The sequence below is a fragment of the Syngnathus scovelli genome, chromosome 7 (genome assembly GCF_024217435.2).
Source record: "Syngnathus scovelli strain Florida chromosome 7, RoL_Ssco_1.2, whole genome shotgun sequence".
NCBI lineage: Eukaryota > Metazoa > Chordata > Actinopteri > Syngnathiformes > Syngnathidae > Syngnathus > Syngnathus scovelli.
The window spans coordinates 9,326,821-9,354,723 of NC_090853.1; the positions used below are offsets into that span (position 1 = coordinate 9,326,821).

The following is a 27,903-nucleotide window of genomic DNA, read 5'->3' on the forward strand; positions in this document are numbered from 1 at the left end:
GACGGTTGCTAGTCATGCTTTCATGTTCTGTTCGCAGGAAAACATGACCAACATCTATAGAGAGGACTGGGAAAAAAGATACCATAATGTGGTGGTAGAGAAGCCATGGGGAAATATGACGATAGCGTCTTCCTGCAAAACAAAAGTGTACTTTGAACTGCTGAGCCATTTCATTGAAACAGCTTTGCTGCAGATCTGGCCAACATTCATCGTTGCTTTTATTCAATTTTGTCTCAACACAGGAGTGTGCTTTGCTCTCCACATGGCAATAAGTCATAGGCTCGCCTTTTGCCCTCGACGTGTTGCCCATGTGCATCCCCCGGGGCCCCTGTGTAGTTGCTGAGCTGAGGCCCATCAAAACCAAGAGGGGTCTGGAGAAAAGGCAGCCTGCACCCCTTCTAGTACTTCTTCACGCCTCTCACCTTGGACTTAACTCCCTCCCCCATACTTAAGCCCCACACTTCCAGACACATATCTCCTTACCACTGCATCTGAAGATTTACTGTTAAGAGTAGAGGCTGTCACGCGGTTTGAAGCGTGCACTTTCTAATTCAAACAAATGCTGAACCGGGGGTCACAGAATTATCATGGAGCCACAAGGTGTTTCAGATGGTTCACAAGTGTTCAGCGGGAAAGCGACAGTGGCGTGATCTGGTCCATATCTGAGCCCTGTAAAGCTTGTAAATAAAAAAACTAATAAAGTGAAAAATAAGCAAATGGAGAGATAAACCTACTCTGTTATCTGGAGTCACTATCAAGGGTAAGCAGGTGGCTTGAAGATGTGCTGAAGCAAATTTCTCATTTCGCAGGAGACTGCGCAACATTCATGTGCTGTTGGGGTCAGCAGGTTGCTAGTGGGGGACGATATGACACCTATGTCATGTACAGTACATGTGTGCACACAATCAGGACAGTCACACAGCAGTTATTAGTATTAATGTTATTTTACACAAGAGTGTCAAGTTTTAACTGGAAAAAGAAAAAACATCATGTCTGTCTTTTACATTTCCCTGGAAGATGATGAATAATGTCAAAATCTAACTGAACATATTAAGATTGTATTTCAAATCAAATTAGATGTAGAAGGGGCATTATTGGAGTTCAATGTAAACGGGTGTTTGCTTTTCCACTTAAACTTCATCATCATAAAAGTACAGGAGCTGAAGCAAATTTTCCAAGGTAACATTTTTCCATAGTTTCATGGTGAAGAATGACTTAATCTTGATAACATAGATAATATATGAGTTTTTCTGATTCAAATAGAGATTTTTGTGATTTTAAAATGGTGAACCCTAGACATCAACTAACCTTTTCTGTGTCTTCCTGGGGGTGTTTTCACCAAGTGTTGGTACACTTTTTAAAAGGTTCCCCCCTCCCAAAGCAAAGTTACACGGGGGTACTAATTCTAACAGAAGTGCTATTAGAATGAGTCAACCTGTGAAAATAAGTACCACCCTCCTATTTTCCATTCCTAGCCATTAACCATTTTTAGTCAACCAAAAACTCTTTCACAGCGTGGCTCAGTTACAGTGGTAGACTTCAATCTTGAAGTTGGTGGATTCAATTCTCAAGTAATTTTAGACTAGATTTATTATTCAGGTAATTTTATGAATAATTTTCCCATCCAAATTATGTCAAATGTAGCTGAAATTGCCAAATTAGACACGTAGATGCAACTAAATAGCCTGTATAGGTTTATTTTGGTGCAAAAATAAAATGATATTCCACCAAAGCAGTGGTCCCCGATTTGCTTCTTCGTTGTAATGGCGGTCCCTTGGACAAAACACTTGTAGAAAGGTTAAGTGTGTGCACTTATGTTCTGTTCTAAATGATTTATAGATAGTATATTAAATTAAAAAAGGTGTAGCCTGCTATATGTGTAGTCTGCATCTCGCTGTTTCTCATATTGATTACTTCATTTAGCTTTCATGAACAGCATCTGCCATAGTAACTTTACATTTATTCAATATTTTTTGATACTGTCAATTACATGAATAAAAGAAAAACGTAGAGTAATCTTCCAGCAAGCTGACCAAGACGCTTGCAAGTTTACACCTGTGCGGTGGAGAGCAGTTGCTGCGTGTGAGGTGCATGAATCCACGCCAAAAGGGAAAAGAGGATTTGGAGAGGATCACCGTTATGATCGAGGGAGGGACTACATGTGTGTATAATATTCCTGCTCCTTTCCCGCCGGGACTCGCTCGGAGCAGGTAGAGCATCTCTCAAGTCTCTCAAGTGTGCAGCTTCCAAACTTCTTTCAACACGTTCGGTAAGGTGTTATTGTTTTCGCCATCTGCATTTTAATAGCCATTGTTTACCGGAGAAGAAAGTCACGTAATCGGTATTATTTTGGGACCTGATTCATCTCACTAAAAGTGTCCGGTTTAAAGTTTGTTGTCAGTTTTTTATTTTTTCTTGAAGCGCGTTCTTTTTTTTGACATTGCAAATAGCAACATGTCGCGTCAGCATTTAATATAAAGTACAACTTGAACTATTTGCTCTATTTTAGATTCATACGGGTGCAACGCAGTTCTGTGAAAAAGATGGGTTTTATTTGATATTATTCAATCGCCGCACCTTATGTGCGCCATGCAAATTGAAGCCACAAGGTGTAGCATGTGTTTGAATTAGATGTGAGAAGTGATTTGGGCATTGTTCTCTAAAGTGACGCATTAAGTGACTCCTATTCAACATCTGGAAGTGTTGAGCGCTTTCACCATTCCTCAGTGTACCAACTGCTGTCAAAGCACACGTGGCAATGCGCCTTTACAGTACTTTTTTTTTTTTTTCTGTGTGTGAGGGAGATCAACTGTTATCCACGTGTACCATATTGCCTGTTTTCCTTTCCATCTCTGATATTTGATGGTTCTTCGAGTAAGCAGTGTTACAAATGAAAGCAAATTTCGTGGGAGGAGAGGAAGCCTCAAATGAGAGGAGGTTCTAAACAAGTAAACAAGCAAAGAGAGTGGAGTGATGTGAAGTTGATGATTTATTTGATTGATAGTTGATTGATTTATGAGTTGTTGATTTATTTTTTCATTTGTAGTATACTTTTAGAGCACATTGTACGTAATACAGTTGTTACAGTTGGAGTCTTTGCTCGCCAATCTTCCACCGCATACTGTAGAGTCAAATTCACTCAACAGTTGTAAAATATAGTATATGATCATAAATCAGTCATAAATAGCATAAATTGATTTATTATTATTATTATTATTATCTTAATTATGGCAATATATCATTTCAGTGCAATCATGACAGCCGTTCAGACAGGAGATAGGGGTTTGAATCTTCATTTAGAAATGTTTGCAAAATGTTCCCATGCACGTAAAAATGTGGATCCTAAATTGTTTTTGGATATTAATGTGAGTGTTGATAGGGTTTAACTGAACTAGATAGACCAATTATCTGAATAAATAAATAAACAAACAAATAAATAAATAAATAAATAAATAAATAAATAAATAAATAAATAAATAAATTCATTGGTGGATCAAGCAAATTCCTAATACCACAAATTGACAACAGGCATCACGGTGGTCCGTTTTTCAGCACATCCGGCTTCCCTGTTAAGAATGTTCGGTCACAAATCCTTGCTTCAACCTTCTTGTGTAGTTTGCATGATCTCCCAATGCTTGTGTGGGGTTTTCTTCAGGTACTTTCACAAATGCTCGAAAAGTATTTGCATGTTAAGTCAACTGAAGCTAAATTGGTCATCTAAACTGTCTATATATGAACATGGTTCAACCTAGCGCCCACCCAAAGTCACCTGGGATTGGTTCCACCATACTTTAGTAAGCATACGCGACATATCGATGGTTCTTTCAATATTTATAGCATCCATGCTTAACTGGGAAAAGGAAATTAATCATCAAACCACAGACAGCCTTTGATGCAGTTTTTCCATCTCTAATTTGTATGCAGCTTATCTGCTTGACAGTATTGGTCTATCCTAGTGGGTTTCGGGAAACATGGAATACACAATGGACCAGTCACCAGTCAACCACAGGACGAGTTTAAATAGTTCTTTTAGAAGAAAATCATACAGTGTTATGTGAATTGTGAACCACTACATTACCAGTGGGATTAGGATTTCTCCTTAACAAGGGAAAAACAGCTGATTGCACAAATCCCTTGTCTACTTGTTCCCACCTCCCACCCTTATCACACAGAAACGCATGCACGCACACATACACACACACACACGCATGCAAACACACACACGCTCGCGCGCGCGCATGCACACACACACCACACATAAAGTGTAAACATTATGTGATTGATGGCTCGCCTCACACTGCTCCATCCGTTGCCGTGTTGATCCCTTCAACAGGCCCAGCTTCTGCTGTCCACAGTGTCCGCGATGAGTTACTACGTGGATCCAGTTTCTTCCTATCCAGCCCTTCACCCCTGTGACCGTCTGGCCGCGATGGTAAGACCCCCAACTCCCTTCTCCTCTCATAAATTACCCCAGACTACCTACCACACAGCCAGCTGGGAGTGTGAGGACATTATTTGCCAGAATGTGATCTGATGTGTGTGTGTTTTCTACACTGGATTCCATAATTATTTTCCCGGTTCTTTCTCATGTATGGTGGCGTTCACTTTCTCCGCACATGCTGTACTTAATGATTTTGTCAAAGATTTTTTTTCATTGTCCCCACACGCGCTTCTTTCTGTGTTACACAATCACCCTGCACCAACATGTACTTTTTGGCGCTCGTGCGGAGACCGAGGAGCGTCCGACCTTGAACTAACTAGGCCAATTGAAGTCGGAGCATCTCTGCCGCGGTTCCGCTCATCCACTGTACTGGATGCAGGTCTTTCCAAATAATACGGAGTTAGAAGTAGCAGGGAACATTGGGATTCCTGGCAGGTGAGTGTTTGAAGGGTGCAGGCCAAGGAGCAACAACACAAATGCCTCCATTTGTATGCAGCGCTTCAGTGCATTAGGATAAGAGACGGAGGTTATATGCTAATGGGAACCCCACACTCGCCTGATAGAAAACATAGAAGGTTACCGCATCGCAGGTCCTAATTGGCTCAGGTGGCAATGCTCGCCTTTGGAATTGAGGCGCTTGCATATGAGGGCAGACTTGGTCAGAAGGTGAGTGCAGCGCGAACTTGTTTGAATGGATGAGAATCGTCAAAAGACATTTGTTGTTTCAGCGTCTCTCAGTAGCCTGATGAACATTCAGTACAATTATTTTGTGTTCATATTACATTATTCATAACTAATGATCTCCCTGGACCAGGGCCAACATTTGTTGGCAAGGGCCAAATTGGATTTTTATAATGGTAATTTGTAGTGAGGTTAAAAAAGCAGAAAAATATGTATGAAGTTTTCTTATATCATAAAGTACAATACAATACAGCTTTATTTATAAAGCACAAGTTACAAAAGCTGCAGCTGTAACAAAAAATGATAAAAGTTAAGCCCTCATTTTAATTTAGTTTTATTTATGAATCATTTACTTATAATTCTTTTTAAATATTATAACTTTAATTTAACCTTAAAATAACTTTAAACATGTATCTAATAAAACATACATGTCTATGCGTTTTATATTTAATTTTTTTATTATTTGTAATATATTAATTTCCCAATTATTGAATGAGCTAAATGAATTAAATATAAATACAAAATTAAATAATACTTCTTTTTTCAACCAGCCAATTTGGAGGAAGGAATGGATGTAACAAATACGTACATGTTCAGTGGGAAAGATTAAAGAACACAAAAAGCTGCATGTTGTCCCAGCCGTACTTTACCCACCACTGCTCAAGACAGTGATTGAGCTTCTTAATCTAGCAATGTAGCTGGTACCCATCCCCACCCCTTACCCCACATTTGAAAAATCCCTACCTATGAGTTGATGTGGGGATGTAGCTCAGTGGAAGAGCGCATGCTTTGCATGTATGAGGTCTTGGGTTCAATCCCCAGCATCTCCACATTATAGTGAAGTTTCCAGTTGAGAAATTAATATAGCAGAGTTCTGCTCTCATCATCGTTTCTTACACAAGAATGGCCGAATGAAGAGTTATAAGCATTCAAGTTTCGAGGTTTCAGCCAACCTCGCAAAAGACCAGAACAATGAAATTGCAAAATTATCCTAGTGACCTCATTCTTCACAAGTTTAGTTGTTAGTCATTATTCATTATAAGAAATGAAGAAAATATTTAATCAATTTAAAGGGTGTAAGAGGTTGAAATGTAATTTTAGCATTAATGCCTCTGTGAGCGCAACGTGAGTGGCGTCAAGGCTGGTCCATCAATATTATTGACCAAATGTAACTGTGGAGGACGTATTATTAAAATGGTTCATTAGTTCTACGGTTTTTTTTTTCTTTTTTTTAGGTTTTCAATAAAAAATAACAAGCTGATAATGTGAATGCTAACTGTTATTCAGTGGCACAAACAAACACATATTTGTTTCACCCCCTTCATTTTACAAATTACAAAGCAGCCTATGCATTTGAAGGTAATGTGTTATCTCAACTCCTCTCTCAAATCCATCCATCATCATGTGGGCTTTCATGCATTCTAACTTTCCCTGTTCGCTGACTGCACTGATAGGAGACAGTCCCATCCCACTCAGACATAAAGGCTCTCATAAATTGCCCCACCATCCTCCTCTCTGGTAGCCATCCATAAAACTGGTCAGCTACTGATAAACGCTGCAGTGCTTGTACAGTGGACGCTTATCAGATTGTCAGTCACTCTGTCAGCTAGTCGAAGTTGTATGCACAACAATGATGCATTGGCTGGGGATGTGTATCTTCACTATGGCCGATTAATTATTTGTTTTCTAAAAACTACCATGACTTCCTGCAATTAGATATTAGTTATGTTCACTATATCAGAAAAAAATATCTAAATGCTCCCAAGCCCTTCGAGATGTTATTGATGCTGTCAAATGACATATTTGACATACAATTGACAATTAATATTTTGACCACAGGAACATTTCCCCTTTTAGACTACGTATTGTGCTTTTAGACTATAAGCAATATTGTAGACATTTAGTTTCCAGGCTAATTTATCAGTCCCAAAATAAGATCTCGTGAAGCAATTAGTATTTTCAAGAGGTCCAGGAACCTTGAGCTCAGTCTGCAATGCCTATACCAAATTTACCATACCAGATTTGAACCTCTTATTTACAGAAACTCGCAGTTGTGTGGGGGGAAATTGTATTGTGTGTGTCCTATGGTTGAGGCTCAGAAATATTGTTATCTTGCACGATTAGGAGAATAAGCATTGTTGCCACTTTTTCCAACTGAGCAAGAAGGTCTCAGATTTGCAGGAGCTGTTCTCATCCCAATACCTTCAAACTCAGCCGTGAACAGGTCCAGTGAGAGCTGAAAATCACCGCTTGAGACGGACGCCACCAAACGGGTCACCATCAGTACCTCGTGTGCACTTAGAAATTCTGCCCATGAACATTGTGAAAAAAAGAAATAGATAATGTTATTAACATTTGTATTTGGTGTGCCCATTTTTTGGGGCCATCATGTATGACCAAGTCAACATGGCAAATTCAGAAAAAAAAAATCTTAAAAAGGATTAGACACAACGCTCAGCTCTTAGAGCTTGTTTGTGTTAAATATAAAATTGCCTTGTTTCTATTTTAATCAGTGTTCGCTTTTGTGGGAAAATAGTTTTCTTTCTGTTCTCATTTCATTCAAACAGCAGCTCCAACAATATCTATTGAGGTTTTTTGTTTGTTGACCAATGCGGGTTTAGATAATGCTAAAAATGTTAAAGTGGCAATCTGTCACTATCTCTTATATCCACAAAGAATTTCATATCTCTCCTACTCTGTTGTCAAATCTTGACTTCCCCTCAGTGCGGCCTCTTATGTTTCTGTGATAAGCTTCATAAACAATGTGGTGAAGATAAACTGCCACGCCGCAAAACACAATAAATAACTGTATCACCCTGTGTCTTGTTTGCACCCAGAGGCAGAGTGGAGGTGTTGCCACTGGCCCCCAGTTGCATCTCCCTGCGGTGGTCCAACCACAGCAGCAGTACTACCCCTCACAGCCCTTCTACCCTCATGATGTACCCCTCCAGGAGGTCCCCAATGGGCATGACATGTGTCCCACGGGTAAGAACCAGAAACATTCAAGACCACACATAAGAGTCTATAATAAGAAAAGAACATTGGTGCGAATCCAGCTTCAACAGATGCCGGCAGCAGTGTCATAATTGACGATTGCTGGATAAGCAAACTACCGTTAGCGGTATCATTTATATAGAATCTTTACGGTGCTACGGCACCGACCCAATTTGGTACCGGTACCAAAAAGTATGGGTCCACGGTAATCATAAGCATGATCCCTACTCATAACCTTGAACCGGTCGAGTCCCAGTCAAGACGTTTCGCATGCAAATGTCAGTTCAGGCCATCCTTTTGTCCAAAGTTAACCACTCACCCATGACCTTAATCTGCTATAGAAAATAGATGTATAGGGCACAATATCAGAATTGGCCACTAGTATGATTGACTGTACACTTTTTTCCACACAACCCCTTCGACTATTAATGTGATACTTCTCCAACAACTGATTATCATTATCCATGTCAAGGCGTAATGAAAAACAAAACACTACATCCCAATATAAGAGTGACACTTGAGATTCCTCTGGAAATTAGCACTACAACAACATACAACATTTAAAAGACTGTTTTGGAATTACAACAGCGTTTGATGTTTTGGCAAAAAACAAAACTAAAATAAAACCCACCAGCATCTGGTTCAAGTTAGGGAAACATTGCAGCCACCACAACACTCAGCAAATGCAATGATGCTGCATATCAAAGTCAAAGAAGAGCGATCTCAATCGTCTCGATAAATAAATCACACTCATGGTTTGACTCGATGCATGTGGTTTTACACCGAATATGAGCAATGTTCACTGGTCACGAAGCTATTTAAAAACACACTTGAAGACATTTTTAAAAAAAAAAATAGCTTTCAAAGCACAGGGCACAAGCTTTTCAAATGGTGATTTCTTGCTTCATCAAGACTTATCATCATCATCATCATCACATGAGAGGCTAAATGTTATTTAAAAATGCCACTGGAGACATCTTAGTCAAATATATTTTGTTTTTTTCTAAAAGATATCATGAAGAGTCTGTACTAAAGTTACCTTCGTCAACGAGCTTGTTTGGTTTGTGTTAGAAGTGTTAATTAAAAGTTCATATGATTCTCTACACATAATTTTATTGAAGGCAGGGGCATGCCCCAAGACATCATCAATTATAGTTTGACCTTAGACAAAGATAGGGATGACGTGGAAAATATGCCAGTGATATCGGTGTAATCGTTCAGGATCAAACTAGGAATGTACGATGTTAGATAATGGTCATGATGGTAAAATTACAGTTTTTCTCACAATATTATAATATTTATCACAGAAAATTGTGAGTTTATACTTGTTTTATTTTACCCGTTTCTTTAAAAGTAAAAGTTCTCATCATTTTACAATTCGCAAGCAAATGATTTTTTCTTATTAATACGATTTTATTCTTGAAAGATTATGACCCAACATTAAAATATTTATGTAAAATCATAACTGTTTAAGAACGCAAATATCACATAAAATTCAGTTTTTATTGTCTCACATATTATGTGATTTGTTAGGCTTGACTGATTGTTTTTACTAATCTTAAGTTAGTTTGTCATTCATGTAAACAATTCCAAAAAGAGAAAAACGAGGTGAGTGCCGCTATGGCTTAAAAACATTAAATGCGAAGTCATGAGGCAAAAACTCACACTTAACAGATGCGCTTCAAATTTGATGGGCAAAAAAAAAAAAAAAAAAATGTGAATAATAAGCATCGGAGAAGCTGAGGCACTCTGTCGCGGAAGAGTTTGTTGCCAACACGTTTCAACTCAGTCTTCATCAGGGCAAAAACAGATTTGCCTTCTACTTACTATGACAACACGCGCTACTCACACAATAGCTCCTTGTTGATTAACAAGTCAAAGCAAACGAATGACTGTCTTACGATGACTGGAATCCTGACCCATTTTTACCCTTTGTTGTTGTTATTATCATTTTTATCAGTGCCACGTGCTCGCAGTGTCGTTCCGCACGTGTTGTTGGTGACACTAAACCGCAGCGCATTGTTTTTACTAGAAAACCGGCACCCCCAACCTCTCCCTCACCCCCTCCTTTTTGCTGGATTTTTCCATTTGGTTTTTTTTCTTTCATCATGAGTATTTTATTTTAAACTGGAACATTTTTTCCAGTGCTTTTGACTCTGGCCTCTTCCCATCCTCAAGCGAGATTAATGTTAGCAGCCTGGGACGCACGCCACAGCGTTAGTGTATGGCAACTGGGGTGCTTTCTCCTGTCACCTCCCTTGGCTGGATGCAGGGGGTAGGACGGAGAAAGGGGGGGGGGGGATTTATGGTGAGGGGGGGCAGAGTGTGACCATCTTTTTCCCAAGCTTCTGGTTTGGTCTCTTGAGAAGTGTGTGCATACATGTTTGTGTGTGTGTTTGATAGAGAATCAGGATTTGATGGGATTCGCTGCTGTTGCCAGAGACACACTCCTTTGCAAGCTCACTTCATTGCTCCCAGTGCTAAAGCGTTGACATAAACATTGCTAAGTGGAAAAAAATGACCCTGCTATGACCTGTATTTTTTTTTTTTGGGGTCGTTGTGCTTCTAAATCCTCCACCATGTTCAGAGCATGACACACTTTATAACGCCACATGGTGATATTGTTACAAAACTTTTTGCGCTTGTCTAGGCTTCTGTATTTTGGACCACCTGTTCATTGATATAATAACAGTTACTACCAAAATGCAATATGCTATATACTACGGTATTACTCTTGAATTAGGTAGGCAAAGTGTAAGAATATTGTCTCAGACTAATGCAAGCAATTAAAAATTAATCCAACGGGTACGTATGTATGTTTGAGTGTAAACTCATTCAAGGTACCATTTGAAATCATCAAGCTTCTTAGTAATGTGCAGATATTGATTTACTGTTGCAGTCTTCTCTTGCACACTCCTGATGTTCCTCTTGCTTTGTACCTTGTCGTTGCTAAATTTTGTTCTGTTTTCTTGGATGATGCTGATGCAGCATCTAGAAAAAGAATGGCCAACTTAACTATAACTTATTGCAGACGCATGAACACAATGAAAATTGTAAAAAATTGTTCAGCAGACACTGAATCAACCTTCTGCCATGGCCATCTAAGTGTATTCTCACATCTTGTAAAACATTGTAGGAGAAAATCAGATGTTGTTTTTATGGCAAAAGGGGGTTTACACAAAAAAGTAACATCAGAGTTTCCACCATTTGTGGCACACACGATTTGGTGCAAATAATTATTTTTTTATGTGGTATTTTTCCCACTGGATAAATGAACTTTAATTAGAAGTTGGCACTTCCTCTTTTTTATTTATCATTATTTATTTATTTATTTTTCAAATTTTTGTCCAATTTTATTATTATTTTTATTGAATTTATTAGTAGCCGAATAATACATATTTACTCGGGGTGCCAATAATTATGGTGTATAGTGGCATATTTGAAGCAATAATTGACAGAAGAATGAATATAAAAAATGAAAGTAGCAAAAATTCCTAAATTTCCTCAGAAGGCCGATTCCCCGTCTTGGAGACTAAATGGAGAGCTGTTAAAGTGACATGTTGATTGTATGAGAAAGAGTCCAGAGCAGATGTTGGATGCAAGGGGACCATCACATGTTTGGCCCAGAGCCCAATGTCACACACTGTGCTTCTTGACAGGCTACAGCCATGCCATGGTCATGTTTACACTGACCCAGCACCATAATACACACACACTATCAGACACTCGCGCTGCTGTAAACCTTCCTTGTAAAAACTCTCACTGTGCATGTACTGTACATGTGTGTGTGTATGTGAGGGGCTCCGTATTCCAACATGTGCAACTCTGACCATGATTCACTCCTGCAGTGGATGCACTGTAGACGCAGATTCATTCATTAAATTCCCACCATGCACTCTGGTGAGTTTTGAATTACAGCATCCTCCCATTCAGCAAAGTGTGCACGGTCATACACACACACGCACACACACACACGCATTAACTCTTTAGCACCTCTGAGTTCAGTGTACATTTAAACATGTCCTTCCATTTAGTCCAAGCAGCTGTGATCTGGCTCTCAGGGACCATGGGCTGTGTTTTATTTGATGTGATTTGACAGCTGGACACTTGGAAGGGCGGGTGGGGGTTTGGGAGTTGGTGGTTTGGGAAGTAATGGGGGGGGGGTCACATGGTGGAAAGTAAGAAGTGAGTGGGCGGGATGGAGGTTGTACTGAGAGGACAGATAAGAGGAAGGAAAGTCACAGGAGCGGGATCGGCGATTGTGGTGGGAGGGAGAAGAGTTGAGTGGGCGAGAAGCAGGGGGGCGATATGTGGAGCGCTGCAGGGAAAGATTGGGGGCGGGTGGGGGGGGGGGGGTGCTTTGAGGGGCACGTCCACACGGGTGCAGGCCCATTTTTTATTTCTCCAAGTAAACAAGGGGCCTGCGGGGGTCTTGTGGGGGTTATGGGAAAGGAGGAAACAGTGATGCTAATCAGACCAGCGCACACTTCCCCCCTCCAACAATAAAACAAAACAAGAGTGCAAACACGGAAAAGCAACAGACAACTGCGGAGGAATGTGCTGCATAGCTGCTGTGCTCCCATTATCACTTGACAGAGGTCACAGGTGTTAAGTCAGAAAGTACACGTAACATGTGACAGGTTAACTGCATTTTATATATTAACGAACCTCAAGGGGCATAATGGCAATGGCTTGCTTGGCTTTTTTGCCCTCTGTACATATACAGCTTGGGAACATGCAGTACTTACAGTACAATATCCCTTAGAGTCTAATTGTCCCGTGGCTACATGAGCTTGAAGGACACAAACAAACTAGGTTTATTGTTTGTGCGATGATTTAATGTACATACAATTTGTGCCTGTACTGAATGCACATGACTTGTTTGAGTATTTCTCTTTATTGCAGTAGAATAGGTTGAATAGTTCAGTATGCATACATCTAATTTGTATCTTGATTCAGCCATTTGCAAGCTGAGGTACAAAGTTGACTATTAAGGATAAAGTTGTATTTTACGAGAAAAATCACTGGTGTGATGATAATATTGTGAAACACATCATGAGAGCAATGCTATTTATGAGAATAAGGATGTATGAAATACAAAAAACAAGGTGAGAACAATAAGATAAAGTTATAAAATATAAATTCTATGAAACTAAAGCTGTATTCTTATGATAATTTAAAAAAATCACAATATTACAAGAATAAGATCAAAATGACAATAGAAGAGAGAAAAGATAATTTTATAAGAAGGTCCAATATCTTGGAGAATAAATATGTAATCTTAATAAAGAAAAAAGTCATAATATGAGAAAAAATAGAATTCTTTTACAAATATATATTGTAGTTTACTTTGTACAAGTATATACATCGAAAGAAAATGGACTGAAAATATCGGCGTCATTTTGAAAGACCTAATTAATAATTTTACAATGAAATGTCAGTATTTTCTTAACAAAATTACATTATTAGATGAAAAGTGATCATTTTATGAGAAAAAAATAATAAAAAAAACTATATAAAATATAATGCAAATAAAGGAATGATTGCAAAAAAAGTCTTGCAATGGATGCCAATACTAGAGGTCAGGGGTCAAACTGAGAACTTAATATTCCAGTGATCGCTCTCAATCAAAGCGTCAGCTAAACAGTAAAACTTCCCCTTCTTTGAGTTCTGTGGGTTATATTTCTACAAAGCATTCGTCAGTTCCTCTTGTTAGCACAATGGCGAATTGCACACCGCTGGAGAACATGCAGTATCAAAAGACTTGCTGACGTTGACTGTTATGCATTTATTTGAGGCAAGGTATTTCTTCAATGACCGCCGATTATGAAATTGCGTACCCATAGCGCTGCCACAGAGACACTGAATAGCAATCACAAAGATTCTAGTGTTTTGCTGTTTCAGTGTCTGCATGCGTATATGCGTGACACAGCATGGTTTGCGGTGAGCTGCATGAGAATGAGTGACTGATTGATTATGTGCTCAATGCCACCTATTCACAAATGTCGTTTGTGCATTGTCAGGCATGTTCTAAGTATGGATTATTATTTTGACTAAGCCAATTCTTCACATTTGCTTTGTATTGATACAGAAAAAAAAATCATGCAATGCCACTGGAAATTCAAAAATTCTAACTCCTAATCAAATGTAACTTTCTGTTGTGGTTGAATAGTAGCACATGATTTAAAACAAGTAGTTTTTGGTAGCAAGATGTTTTCAGCAAGGACTGATGAATAAAGCTGGAGTTGCTGTCACCCTCTTGCGTGTCTCCTCCCGCCAATCTGCAACCTTCATTCATTCAATGTGAACCAAATTAAAGCCACAGACTGATGCATTTTCCCTTCAGCTGCTCCAGCAGAGCTTTATCTGAGAGCATGTCGGCAACGTTATGGGGTAGGTGGAGGGAGGGAGAGAGGGGGCGGGACGGCGAGAGGGAGGTCTGGGAGATAAAAAGACTCGGAGGGGGGTGGGGATAATTGAATTATCTGCACAATGGAGTGATGGGGGGCACGTGGTGCCGCTAATGGAGGAAGAGATGTCCTTTTTAGCGAAGCTAATTGTTCAGAAAAGGCTTTATTCAGGGGTCTCCTCTACTTCCCCAGTGCACTTACGCTGCACACACACACACACACACACACACACACACACACACACACACACACACACACACACACACACACAAACACACGCAAACACACACACACAAACTGAGCAGACTGTGGTATGCTGAGGCACAAGGGAAAAAGGCACAAGAGCGCATTAAAAACCATTGCAAAGTCACACACGCACACGAAAATAAACCCACTTTAAGTTATGTTGTGAGTCAGCCAGCTAAGCCTTAGATCTCAGCAGGGGGGGCATCAAGCCTGTGGCACCTTCAGACAGCATCAACCACTGATAGAGCTGCCACAGAGCCACCAGACAGCAGCCACAAAGATCCTACTGTTTTACTGTTTGACTGTCTGCGCCCTGCTTGCGTGAGCGTGTGTGTCCATCACCCATCTGCGCCGGCGTTGAGCCGCCTGAGAATGAGTGACTGATTGATTGCATGCTAAACGCCTATTCACACAGAGTGTGCATTGTCAGACACGTTTTACGCATTGATTTGTATTTGGTCTGAGCTGTCGTTTTACATTTTAATACGACCAATGCAGACAAAAACATCCATAGGGCGTCGCTACTTGAAATAAACAAGCCAAGTCAGACAGACGGGATTCGTCTGACGGGAAAACATTCGGTTGGCAGCCGTATGCATTGCCAGAAATTGAATAACCTTTCAGTAAAGTCTAGTAAAAGGAGCAGGTGCCCCATTTGGAGAATATAGACGTGCAGATGTGCTAGAGAAAATGCAACATCAGCTAGATGTGCTGTGCCGCGATGCCAGTCAGCTGTCAAAACCATGGCAACAGGCATTAAGCAATAGAAGAAATAATAACGTACTCTCAATATTTCTATCCTCAAATGTTCTCAGTGAACCTTTCAGGTTATTTATAGTATACGCCAACTTACAATACCTTTGTCAAAGCAGGAAATGACACCATAACTTGCAACAATGGTTGTTTTTTCACTTTGTTCAATGCAATGTTTAACAATGACACTGAATGTGTGATGTGTGCAGTTGATCAGATTTCATGGCTATCTTTGTGATCATGTGATGATTTTCTTTCCATAAAAACAAGCTGGACAGAACTCATCGTTGTTGAGATCAGCCATTTTGTCAAGCAGCCAAGCAGCACAGTTTTGTTACGGTTTGAAACCGTAAGCCCTGTGTAACCATTTGTGTGGTTTTTGCCCTAAGATAAAAGTTAACACCTTGTACTGTATCCTGTTTAATTTATTGCCTTGATTTAATTGCCTAATTATGTGCTGTCTCGCTGGTATGCTATGATGTCACAGCATTTAGACACAGGCTTGTCTACATACCCGCGCCTGGGTGTGTAGGCAAGCCCCATCAGGTTTACCGATCTAATCTGTACTGAACTACACCGCTTCGTCGAAACACGGGGTATGTACCAAAAGTCATGTGACATAATTGTGACACGCCATGCGCCGGTGACTTTAGCAAAGAAGAGAAACATATTTAGAATTCTTTGGGCTTGACATGCTATTGTTTATAGCAGGACTAAGTCATTGAAATTTTCTGTTGCATGTCCCTCTCTCAGTTCTTTCATTTATTGTAGACAACGATGCTTTTACTGTAGTTACAGACCATACAGTAACCCACCAATGGAACCGATAAGTGATACTCAAACTCATCTTGTTTAACTTTGCAAACAATGTACGATATACTAAACAAGTAAGGCAAATAGAGCAATGCCAGTTTTGAGTAGCACCAGCAAAGTTATTAGTGAGCAGCATCGTAAAAACTGTACCCCAAGGCACCAAAGGACATAGGCTGTCCTTTTAAAACATAGAAGGGAGGGAGTTCATTAACAGAAAACAAAGATGTCAACTCAGAAAGACTGACTGACTAAAGATGAAGTAGACGGCAATGTATCCGTCCCACCCCCTCATCTCCCAGTCCACTCTCCCCCTCTTCACCCCCCTGGTGAGGCTACTCCCCTCACCACAGAACCCACCAGCACTCTTCCCAAACGAGCCTCCTATCAGAGCACTGAAACCTGACCCAGGCCTGCTAATGGAACCGGTGAAGTAACGCTGGTTTGAAAATCCATATGTGATCAATATCCTCGGCTCCTCTGCCTCCATCCATAGCATCCCATTTAGAAACACACGCATGCAGTCTTATTGATGTTCATATGCCTTAAGATGAAGTACAAACAAGGTTGTTCCTGATGAGGGCAAATTGGAGAAGAGGGTTTTATTTCAGGGGAAAGAAAGAATGTGTTTTTGCCTTACTTCCAGTGTTTCTGGAGACAGGCTTTTGCTCACAGCAGAAGAAAAAATTACTGCTCTTTTCTGCAATCTTCCAGTTGCCATGGAAGACGTTTCTTAATACTAGTGGTTAGCTCAAACTGCACTGTTTCTCTTTTCTTCTTCTGTGACAGAAAAAAAACGTGATTTGATTTCCAGGAAGCCATGCATGGACTTGATTATTGTAGATAAGAAAGTACCCCACCAAAAAAATAAAAAAATGAGCGTTGGAACATACATCGTTGTCTTGCGCAAACTGATTTTCGTTGATTATTTATGGTGAGAGAGGCCCTTTTTAGATTAGTTTCAGTGTTAGTATGTCAAATTTGTTTGAAAAGCCATGCAGCATTCATGTTTCTTATTTCTGCCAGTAGTTCACCCTGCATGCTATATTTGTCCTATATTTTAAAATGTCCTCATTTTCCCTCGCAAAAACAAGGGACTGTTTGTTGAGCTAAAAATATTTTTTTTTCTGTAATTGCTACGAATTTACACTAAATCTGATGGGGACACGTGCCGTTTCTTTGAGCACCTCCTTCAAACAAAATTATATGGATAGCTTCTACAAAACCATATCTTCAAATGAAACCTCACTTTGAGAAACCATTCAGTATATTTTCCAATCATTCAATGTTAATCACACATTGTATTTATAGTGGTTTGCTTAGTCATAGAAAATATGCTGCGAAAGAAGTGATGATGCAGCTACTGGCTGTCATACTTGCACTGTCATTGTCTGGCAAGTTAATTTCTATTTATAGGGGAAAAAACTAAAAGTACACTTAAAACTCATTTTAAAGTCAAACTCTTGTACATTTCATTACACTTTATGTAAACTGAATATTGAACAGTACACAGAAAACCTAAATATGTCTGGTTTATGCTATTTGGACTAATAGTAACAGAAAATATATTGGGTGAGATCTATACTTATTTTTTTCAAACCTGTTTCTATCTTTGTATGGTAAAATGTGATGTACATACTATACTTGTTTTGCACACTTTGCACGGTACAGTTGTCTTGGATAAAGATTGTTCTTTATTATTTATTTGAGAAATTGTTGCCACATCTGACTTCAAAACAGACGTACTCATTTTCTCCCAACAAATTCTGTGAAGATAATGAAACATTTTTCACTGATCTTGATGAAATGTTACACCGATGAATATCATTCGCTACACTTCGGCTTTTTAAGTCTTAACTGGAACATGGCCGAGTTTGGTCTGAAAATGAGAATAGTCCAACTGAACTACTATTATGCGGTTGTTGGTTAACTTTAACTTATGTTAAACTTGCATTTATAATCACCCAATCCCTAGAAATGCACATTTCAAACCATACTCTCCGGGACTAAACAGCTCAAACAGCCCCTGATTACTGTTTTTTTCCACTCTCTTGTTCTAGAAAACATCCCTATGAAACATCTGTAACATCATTTTCGGGAACGTGTTCGTGACGTTTTTAATGGGTTGTACACTCAGTGTGTGCGCGCGCCGCGTATGTGCGTGTGGTGCGCTTGTAATTGAATTGTGAATCAACTGGCACGCTAGCCCACCTTCTTCCTCCTCCTCCTCCTCCTCCTCCCGCCTCAACCCCACCAAGCACCGCCCATTTCAGCTGTCGTTGTTCTATCAATGCAACGCCCCTCGTCAGGGGCAGAACGGAAGAAATGAGTGTGTGTGAGTGAGTGTGTGAGAAAGAACGAGGAAAAAAGGGAGTGTGGGCAGACGTTGTGCCGGGAGAAACAAAGCCAAGTTTGGAAGTGACAGAAAGCAACATTTTGCTTGAGTTTTTGAGACTTAGAAACAGGCTCCATTCAAAGTGAGCGGCGCGCGCCAGATTCCCTCCCCAATATTGAGTGATCGGAGCGGCTAAATTAGAAGCGACCCTCCGCTCTGATGATCATGACGGCAGCTGTCGATATGAAGCCGACGTTGACAATCATAAAGACTGAAAAAATGGACGGTGAGTAGAGCTGTAGAAGTTTTTTTTTTTGTATAATATATGTGCGTGTCGTGCGGCTGGTGCTCAGCTCCCGTACATCAGTAATTCATTCGTTTAGCGCTAATTACAACGGGGGACATGCCGTACAGATTTCAGTATCGAGGTTGCTCAATGTGGTACATCACTTAAAAAGAATGCAATCACGCCTGCGGATTTGACTGTGATGCAATCTTATGATACCTTGCTTGCTTCTGCTTTATGATTGAATGAATGATATTGTGATCTGGGACGTGAAACCGTGATGCAACAGTGGGAAAAGTTAGCACTTCCATTTGACGTCTCCGTAGTAACTACTAAGTTCTTTTCCAATGCCATGTGTTTGCCTTTATTTTCAGCTCGTGTTCTACTCTCGCTTTGATCTCAATCTATCTCCATGTTTATCTCCATCTTAACTCTCATCCTTGACCCCGCCAAGGCTGCTGTCAGCAAGGGAGGCTTGACCGTCCCCTCCATCCCTCCCACCTTTCAGTAACCCCCTTCACTGCTTGACTTTTTGAGGCAGGCTGAGGTGATGAATCTGCAGTGTTGAGGTTTGCCTCTCTGCTGACCCGGCTTGCCTGGAACTCTTGGCTTACTCCAGGGGCAATCCGGGGCTCATCCAGGGGAAGACCACAACTGTTGTCAGCTGGGTTTTAAGCCTTGTGGGTTCATTCATTGTGTGTGTTTATTTTGAGGTATATTATTTGCACTTAGCAGCCATTTTTAACCCATTGTGCCTTAGCAGCTCAGCTCTTGTTTGTGTGCATCATGGAAAGTTGCGCTTGACTTATCACACTAACCACTATCTTATTGTCAGTACCTGTGCAGAGTAGAGCAGCACACAGATGTGATGCTGTTAAAACTGTGGCCGTTATCTCACAAAACCAACTCATGGTTACTCAACCCTTGACATGCACACATGCACAATACTGTCTTAAGTTCAAACTAAGACGCACAAGTTCAAACAGTAAATACATCCTGCTCTGTTCAAGACCAATAGACCTACATTTTGCAAGCAGAAGAAGGAAGAAGCCTAAAAATATAAAGACTGCCTTGTCCCCAGCACACAATTTCAAGTTAGCTCATTTTACCAACTTAAGAACTATATTCTCATTGATGGAGGTAATAACTTAAAACATACCCTTTTTGGATCGATAAAGGGCCTTGTTCTGTGGCCACCTGGTTTTCCAGAACACCTGCAAATGCTGCATGTCCATAACTCTAATAAGCTAAAGTGGTTTATAAGCTAATGTGTTGTAATATATTTTTATTCCTTTATGTGACAAGTGTGAAGTTTCAGTTTCGCCAAGGTCACTGAGCTCTCGCCAGGGGAGGTAACTCACAAACCGTTAGGGTCAAAGGTGTGTCCAATGAAGGCCAACATTCCATTGGGTTTGTATTCCTCCATTGAGTGTTCATGTAATCGATTCCTTGAGAAGAAACGTTACAAGAGGGCAGTTCTAATTCAGCAGTTTCAAAATGCTTTATGCTTTACAGTGGAACATTTGAGGTCAAACACAATTTGTTCCCCAACACTGGTAAACTTCCACTTTGTTCCTATTGCGCCAGATAATAATAAAAACTGAATGAAACCATTTAAGTGTCAAACTGCCGCCATCACAAAAACGTTATCATTTGTACGTGGAATGCTTTAAGTCACATTTGATTGTCCTTAAATTGCATAGAAATATAAACATGAGTTCATTGCCAATTAATAAGTATTCTGCCTTATCCTTAAATCATGACAGCTGGAAGAGAGGGAGTTATTTTCAAGTCTCCATGCATCACACTTCTATTAAAAGTTAAAAATAGTACATATTTAATATGCAAGGCTGCTTCTAGGTTGAATTTCTTACTGTCAAATCAGCTTGTTTTAGTGTACATTCCACCCCCCAATTATTAATCGACTCCTGCCATATTTATTGCGCAGCCAGTACAAACACATTTTTTGCTTTTCTGCATCACAATAAATTCAATATATGACACTGTATTAATCATCACACTTTTCCTCTTAGCCCTCAATGGTCCCCTTCTGTCGTGGCATTACACATCAGACAACAATCCTATAGCCAGTCCTTAGAGCAGGGGTGAACAATAAATTTTCCAAAGTGGTCTTGTGAGAACTGTTTGTCAAGGGCTATACCAACAAACTTACCGTACTTCAACAGTTTTCCATATACATAAATTTAAGCATTAAATTGTGTGGTTTTAACAAGCTGCTGAAATACAAATTTTAGTTGTAAATTGTTGAAATCACATTAATACATGGTATTTAATCAGCATTCACTGAAATCATGTCAAGAATGTGAACAAATAACCAATTCATAGTTGGGACTTCCAAATCATTCGATAGATTGATGCTGGCTAAATGGGACGTATAATAAGTGACATATGAACATTTTAACGCCCACTATGTACATTATATAAAACTGTTGGTGTTTCAGAGAATAACTCCCACACAGGTGCACATCAAAATAAAAGTAAATTAAAGCACTTTTAAAATGAAAACATAGCCTATAGTGCATTTCATTTTGACTTCATAAGTAATGTGAGGACCAGTCAGACATTGTGGATGGGCCAGATGTGGCCCGCGCTCCGTAATTTGTCAAGATCGACCTTCCATTGTCACTGAGCTGAAAACTTGTTTGACGTTATCATGGACTGTGATTCAAACTGAATTTTCCTACAAATTTTACAGATTGCAAATTCCTCTGCAGTCATAACACAGGTCTAAGGTCTTCCATTTTAAAATAGCTTGGATTTCTTAATTGTCTGATTTTCTCAAGTCAATCCCAGTTTTCAGTGAGTTGAAAGTATCTGTTGTCTTGGTTAGGCATTAAGGTCAGGGTTTAGCGACAGACAGGAATGTTCCCGTTGATCAGGCGTCATGCGTTGTGGCAAAGAGGAGCAGGAGTTCAAACTGCAAACATTTAGCTGATCAAAATACTATGTTGTACAGTCAGTGACATTCCCACTGGTCGTCTGGCGAGTTATTTTATGACATCCTGATTGTTTTGATGTGACGTTTGAACATAAAACCAGGCGGTGCCACGGCCAAGAGAAATTTGCCAGAGCGCTGTATTGTGCAAGATTCCGTTTTGCTTTTGTGTCTTTGTGTCAGCACTTTTTGTAGCATGCGCTGTGTAATGTATGCCATCGTTAGTGTACACGGCTGCCTGGCAGCTGTGCAAACATTGTTTGGCCGATCAAGATTTTGCTCGATGTGGACCGTCAATCATTCGAGCCAATTAAAGCTAGCAGGTCCATGGTTTTTTTTTTTTTCATTATTGTGTGTGCTACAGTATGTCTAACTGGGAACTAAATGGTTCACTGAATCAAAACCTTTTGTAGGTCAGTATGTCCCCTTTATGTGCATGTGTCACCCTCAATCAATATGTTGATTGCAAAGTCAGTTAGTTGAGTGGGAAGGGTGTAGTGATGTAAGAGAGCCTTAAACATTGATGTTATAATTACATGAGACAACTCTTGTTCTGTATACTAGTACATAGTGACAGACTGAATGATTACGAAGTATAAAAATAATATAAATTTATGCAGATGAAAATCGAAAGTGATTTCCATGATGGCACACCTTTCTTTTTATGCAGTTCAATGATGCCGATGTGTGACATAGAATTGGAATTTCCGTCATTACTTCCTTATTCAGCCTGTCATCTGCCGCGTTAGCCGTAAACGTGTAATCATTACACTGAGTGGGCCCTATCGCAAAGTTTCCCTCGCGACTACAACCCTTAATCATTGCTTATAAAACTTAGTCATAAAGCAAGGCGTGTTAGGCCAGCAGTCTGCTAAATAGCAAGCATATGGTGTAAGCTAGGGGAAGGGGCTGTGGGCGTTGAAAGAGCCAAAACCTTGCAAGGTGTGGCCAACTAACGGTTGTGACAGCTTATCAATATGCAAAAAAGTTGAGGTGAGAAGTGTCTGCCTGGACTTCAACAACCTGTTTTTTTACTCGCGTTGCACAACTGAGGCACAAGCATGAAGAGAAAATATGTGCCTTGGCAGACAAAATGAAATGAGCTTTTGTAACTCTTTCCAATGGTTTGCACACCCCACCCACTCAATCAACTCTCTTCCCCAGTGTTCCTCGGACTCCTTCAGTTTCACATCACATTCATGCAGTATCTCCTCCGTGCTTTGTCTCCTCGCCAGACGTTTCTACCAATTAGTACCTGAGTCACGGCACTTAACTTCTGCCTCGCAGCATCCATCGCAATGGGAATATCAAATTTCGGCCAACATAGGTGACAGGTCTATGACTTGTCCAGTTACAACGTTTACCCAACATGTAAGATTTTGTTGTTGCTGCTCCATAGCTTCACATTGTCTTGTTGATGTGCCACATGTAAAAGATCATTTTGGCAGGATAGAAAACGGAAACAAACAGCAAATCCGAATGTTTCTGTTGAAAGAACGGTCATAGCATATTATCGTCAGAGAGGAATGTTTGTATGGCATCTCCCGTCTCCCTTTGTCTGCCGTTGACTTTGATACACAACGTCAATGCGCAAGTGTAGGTTACACTTAGATACGTTTGAATGAGATAAGCATTTCAAGTGAGATGTGAGTCCACTTGAACGGATTGTTCATTTTATCGCTGCTCTGTATTGTAAATTGTTCGGCTAATATCACTCCTACCCTGCTGGTATGGCGGCGTAAACAAATGCATACGTGGATCAGTCATGTGACGTTCAGAGGACTATTGAGGCACATTGGATCCTATAATATAAGTCTTCTTTAAGTGTTAGCCCACTGTCAAGGAAGACAGCTGGTTTCGCCACTTGGGGCCCATGTTCCTCATTCTGTTCGATATACAAGTTCCAGATTTTCTTCGCTTGTTTTCTCTCTTCCAAGTGCTTTCTGCACAACACCTGCTGACGCAGTTGGCAAGCTTTTTGGCAGAAGGTGAGCAAATGGGCTACAACTGTTGATACCTCCCTTTAGCATCAGAGGTGTATTGAATGAATGGGTTGCCAAAGTAAACCTGATAAAGAAGAGTGTGTTTGTGTGGGTGGCTGTCTGGTTAACGTTTTGCTGCCTCATGTTTAGGTGGGTGTAGTGGAGTAGATGAAAAATATTTTCTCAGATATATGAAGGCTGTGAATAAATGGAAAGACGATGACATTTTGCCTAATTACGTCAGCGTATCCTGCAAATGCCAATGAAGGCAATTCAAAAGACACAAAGTAGAGACACTATAGCCGTTAAATTGTTGTAATATGTTTATGTGTTGTTTTTTTCCACGATTAATGACTGATCGTACGTACTGGGGAATACTCTGAATCATTTTATGCATGAAAAGAAAAGCCTCAGGATTCTAAGGAATCCTCATGTGTTTGTTTAGTGCATATTTATATGGTCAGTTGGTCACGTTGTGAGTCAACAGGCAACAATTTGGCAAGACATGTCATTTGGTCTCATTATGACCAGTCACATTGGTAGTGTGACGTTAATGTTAAACCCCCTTCCCCTAACACGCACTTTGATGTGATGAGTCAGAAACACAACGAGAAGCAGATTTTATCATCAATGATAACTTCAAATCAAACCCATCTAGGATTGCAAAACACCGAGTAGTAAATTTCCACTAATCCGACGGACTTGTTTTGGAAACTTTTCTGAGCTCAGCTGCTTAGTTTCAAGAAAACTCAAATGTGTCTTAAAGCAAGGCAAACTGAGAGATGTTGCCAGATGTTTTAATGCTCTTAATACTCACAGAGTCTACACCAAGCCTAAAATAGAAAAACCGTTCATCATCTGGTACTGGAGCAATTTTGCCATTGAGGCTACTCGTCATTTTTGGTCACATTAGAGGAATATAAGAAAGCTGGGTGCCATACATTAGTGATTGTAAAACTGAGGAGGAATGTTAAGCATGTGGGATGAAAACACTGTAGTATGGGGGAGACATTTATTTATCAAGTATCCATCTGCAGTCTGTGGTTTGCCTCCTGCACATACATACTTTCCCACCACTAGGACTAAGGCCTCGTTTTTTTTAAAGACACACAAAAAACAGCGGGAAGTTACAGATTTATAAATATACTTTGGTTCTAAAGACATTTTCGCTGTGTATTTGACCAAATAGATTTTATTTTGCCGAAACAATATGTTGTTTTAGAGATGACAATCTTACTTTAAATGTTCTGAACTGTTTTCTTGGTAACAGACTGTTGTATTAATTAATCACCATGACGCTGTACTTTGGTTGAACAACACATTACTCGATTTATTCAATGCAATTAAACAGTGATCGGCATAATTCTTCAGTTAAGTGAACAACTGATGTGTACGTATCACTAATTTACAGCAGCAGTCGTTGTATGACAAAGGAAAAAATGAATATCTAACATTAAAGTTGACTCTAATTTGCAACCTGTTTAATTTTCTTCCTCAAGCAATGGTCCACCGATTGTTGATAATGTGACTGTCCCAAATAATATGGTCTTACGTAAGGGACCTGGTTGCAGAATGTATCGGTTTCGATGAAAAAATGGGCCATGTTTTGTGGAAAAAATTGCAACACTCACAGTAAACTGTTTGTCAGATGTGTGGTCTGTTTGGTTTAATGCCCAAACAGTCCCCCCAGAGCATCCCCTGTTTGTTTATATCAAAGATGGAGCCTGTACTTGAACCACCTGCATTCTCCAGTGGAACACTTGGTCAGTCTCATTTTTCCCTGCCTAGTTTGGGAATATTCCTTGGTAGGATCCAAAATCTTGAATTCAGTAGCAGCATTGGTAGTGGTATGGGATGGTCAGCTTAGTCAGGTGTTTGACCTTAAAATAATAGAATTTCACAACGTCTCAAAAAAAAGACGTCTCTTAAAACTGTATGAAAAACAACAAATAGTAGCTGACAAGAACCTTGATCATCCACCCATTAAATTTATAGGTGACAAATGGCAGATGTTGCACTCTGTGGTTGTGTTTTAACTGAAGAAAATAAGTTTTGGTGATATATTGCGAAAAGTGTGTTACTGAAACTTGAGGTACACCTAAACCACAGTCCTTTTCACACTTTGGAAACTCAGAATGCTGCTCATAAGAAGGACATGCAAGCTAACTGGCAGCCAAATCATGCTGAAAGTGTTTAGTTTCCCCACTTACCACAAAGAAAAAGTACCATCAAAATACTGGTGAAAAGATGTTAAGCGTCTCTGAGGGCTAAGGGCTGGGAGATAAGCAGAAACAGTAGCACTAGCACATCATACGCTAATGTGATTTGAGAGACTTATGGAGAGGAAATAGAAGGAATCGTGTGGCCGCTGTGCTGTATTAGTCTCACTTATTGTCTACTTCAGTAGCCGCCGTGTCTGTGGTCGTGATGATGCGGGACAACTCCAGTTTCATTGCCAATGACAAATGTCAGCAGGAGTGGCTTCACACCGCACAGCCTTCCATACACCACCACAGGCTTGTGCTCCAACAGGGCAGCCAAAATACAGTGGTTGCTGTCTAAGAATAAAACTACAGTTTCAGCATCATAGTCTGTGCAGGAGGGCTGGTCCTGGTTTGTGTAGTGGATATGGCCAACACTGTCCTTGCGTTAGGAGCAGCCTAGCCTTCACGTTGGTTAGAGCTGCTTCTGCGCTTCTATTCCTGGTCTTTGGAACTGAGATGGAAATCTAAACAGCCGTCTGAACAAGCAGCCCTCTCAAAACCAGACTGCCATGCTGTCCTCTTGCTCCACTGCCGCCAAGAGCCGACACTTCATCACTCTGAATGGGCTCCCTTCATTTCTGTTGAGTGTGTGAGCCCATGGTTTCAAACCAAGGGTTCTGATAAGATCTCCATCAAAGGTTCTCCCAGATACAACTGTCACCTCTGGTCAGCTGTGGGTAGATGCCCATGCTTTAAAGTGCCAATTGTAAGACCCCCCCTCCCCCCCCCCCCCTCCCCCGCCCCCTTGCTTTAACTGGAACTAGATGCATGTTTTGTGGGATATTCGCAAACACCTTAGTGGTGGTTCTTAAGTATCTGACCTTTACCTGAACCCACAACTTGCCCGATTACCCAAAGGAGGTGAACAGCCACAGGAAATTGACTCTTAAGATGTTTTTCTAAAGACCGAGGAGCAAAGTTTCTAATTTATTTTTTTAAATTCCCCACATGTCTGCTTCTCATACCGACCCGCAGCCATTCACAGAATCAACTCTGCAGGGCTAATTATAGCTCAGTTGGATGATAATAAGCATATTGTCCCATTGTGTTGCCTTTAGTTGCATGCGTTGCTTGTATCATTGCATCACAAAAGTGGAGACTGCAGGCTTTATGAATGAAACGAGTCTCCAACAGAGCCTGGGAGATGGCACAGATCCCACAGTGATGTCACACCAGAGACACTCAAAATGAGGGAGCCTTGTGAGACCTCCCGTTCATGAGATCATATTACAGGCTGGTGACTCATCCCCCATACTTAGCGGTCCTGAAGCACCTACCTCCTCAGGATGTTCCTTGGGTATCCTATTCAACCCTGCCCTGCTGCATACTCTTTTTGAAGAAAAGACTGCAAAGAGCTCAAGGTCACACCTGTCTGGTGCTCAGGCTTATTTATTCCAGAAGTTGATGTTTGTCATTCAGGTCTTTCTAAAACCTTTGCTGGTTGTTGGGAATGGGCTTGGATGAAAAGCCTGCAACTTTCAAGGTGCACAGCATGTTTGTGAGACTCCTTTTGTGAAAACAGCACAGTCAGCAGCCTGCCCATTATTCAGAGAGGTGTGGTTAATCAATGCCTAAACAACTGATTCACTTCTCTGAATAGACAACATATAAAATAAATTATTCTATATGTTCTACAATGTATTTTCCACATTGGGTCTTGACAGTGCCACTCCTGCAGTTGCAAGCTAAGTGGGCGGAACCACACTGCCTAATGTGGAAAGTGATGACTTGTGGATGCTTGAACT

General features: G+C 40.4%; 1 protein-coding gene and 1 non-coding gene across 4 annotated transcripts in view; both read left to right on the forward strand.

Annotated features, from left to right (window-relative positions):
* Positions 1-2,147: 2,147 nt before the first annotated feature.
* Positions 2,148-27,903, forward strand: part of ets1 (v-ets avian erythroblastosis virus E26 oncogene homolog 1) — a 39,080-nt gene continuing 13,324 nt past the window's right edge. The window contains exons 1-3 of one of the 3 annotated variants that reach the window (XM_049726537.2): positions 2,148-2,269; positions 4,334-4,432; positions 7,960-8,107. In XM_049726537.2, the coding sequence (XP_049582494.1) occupies positions 4,364-4,432; positions 7,960-8,107 (217 nt within the window). In that variant the 5' untranslated portion in view covers positions 2,148-2,269; positions 4,334-4,363. Of the gene's footprint in view, positions 2,270-2,912; positions 2,949-4,333; positions 4,433-7,959; positions 8,108-18,629; positions 18,957-27,903 lie in introns of those variants that run through there. The other 2 variants (XM_049726536.1, XM_049726538.1) reach the window with 2 other exon arrangements.
* On the forward strand, positions 5,881-5,952 carry trnaa-ugc (transfer RNA alanine (anticodon UGC)). The gene has a single exon. It is a non-coding gene; the product is annotated as a tRNA-Ala (tRNA).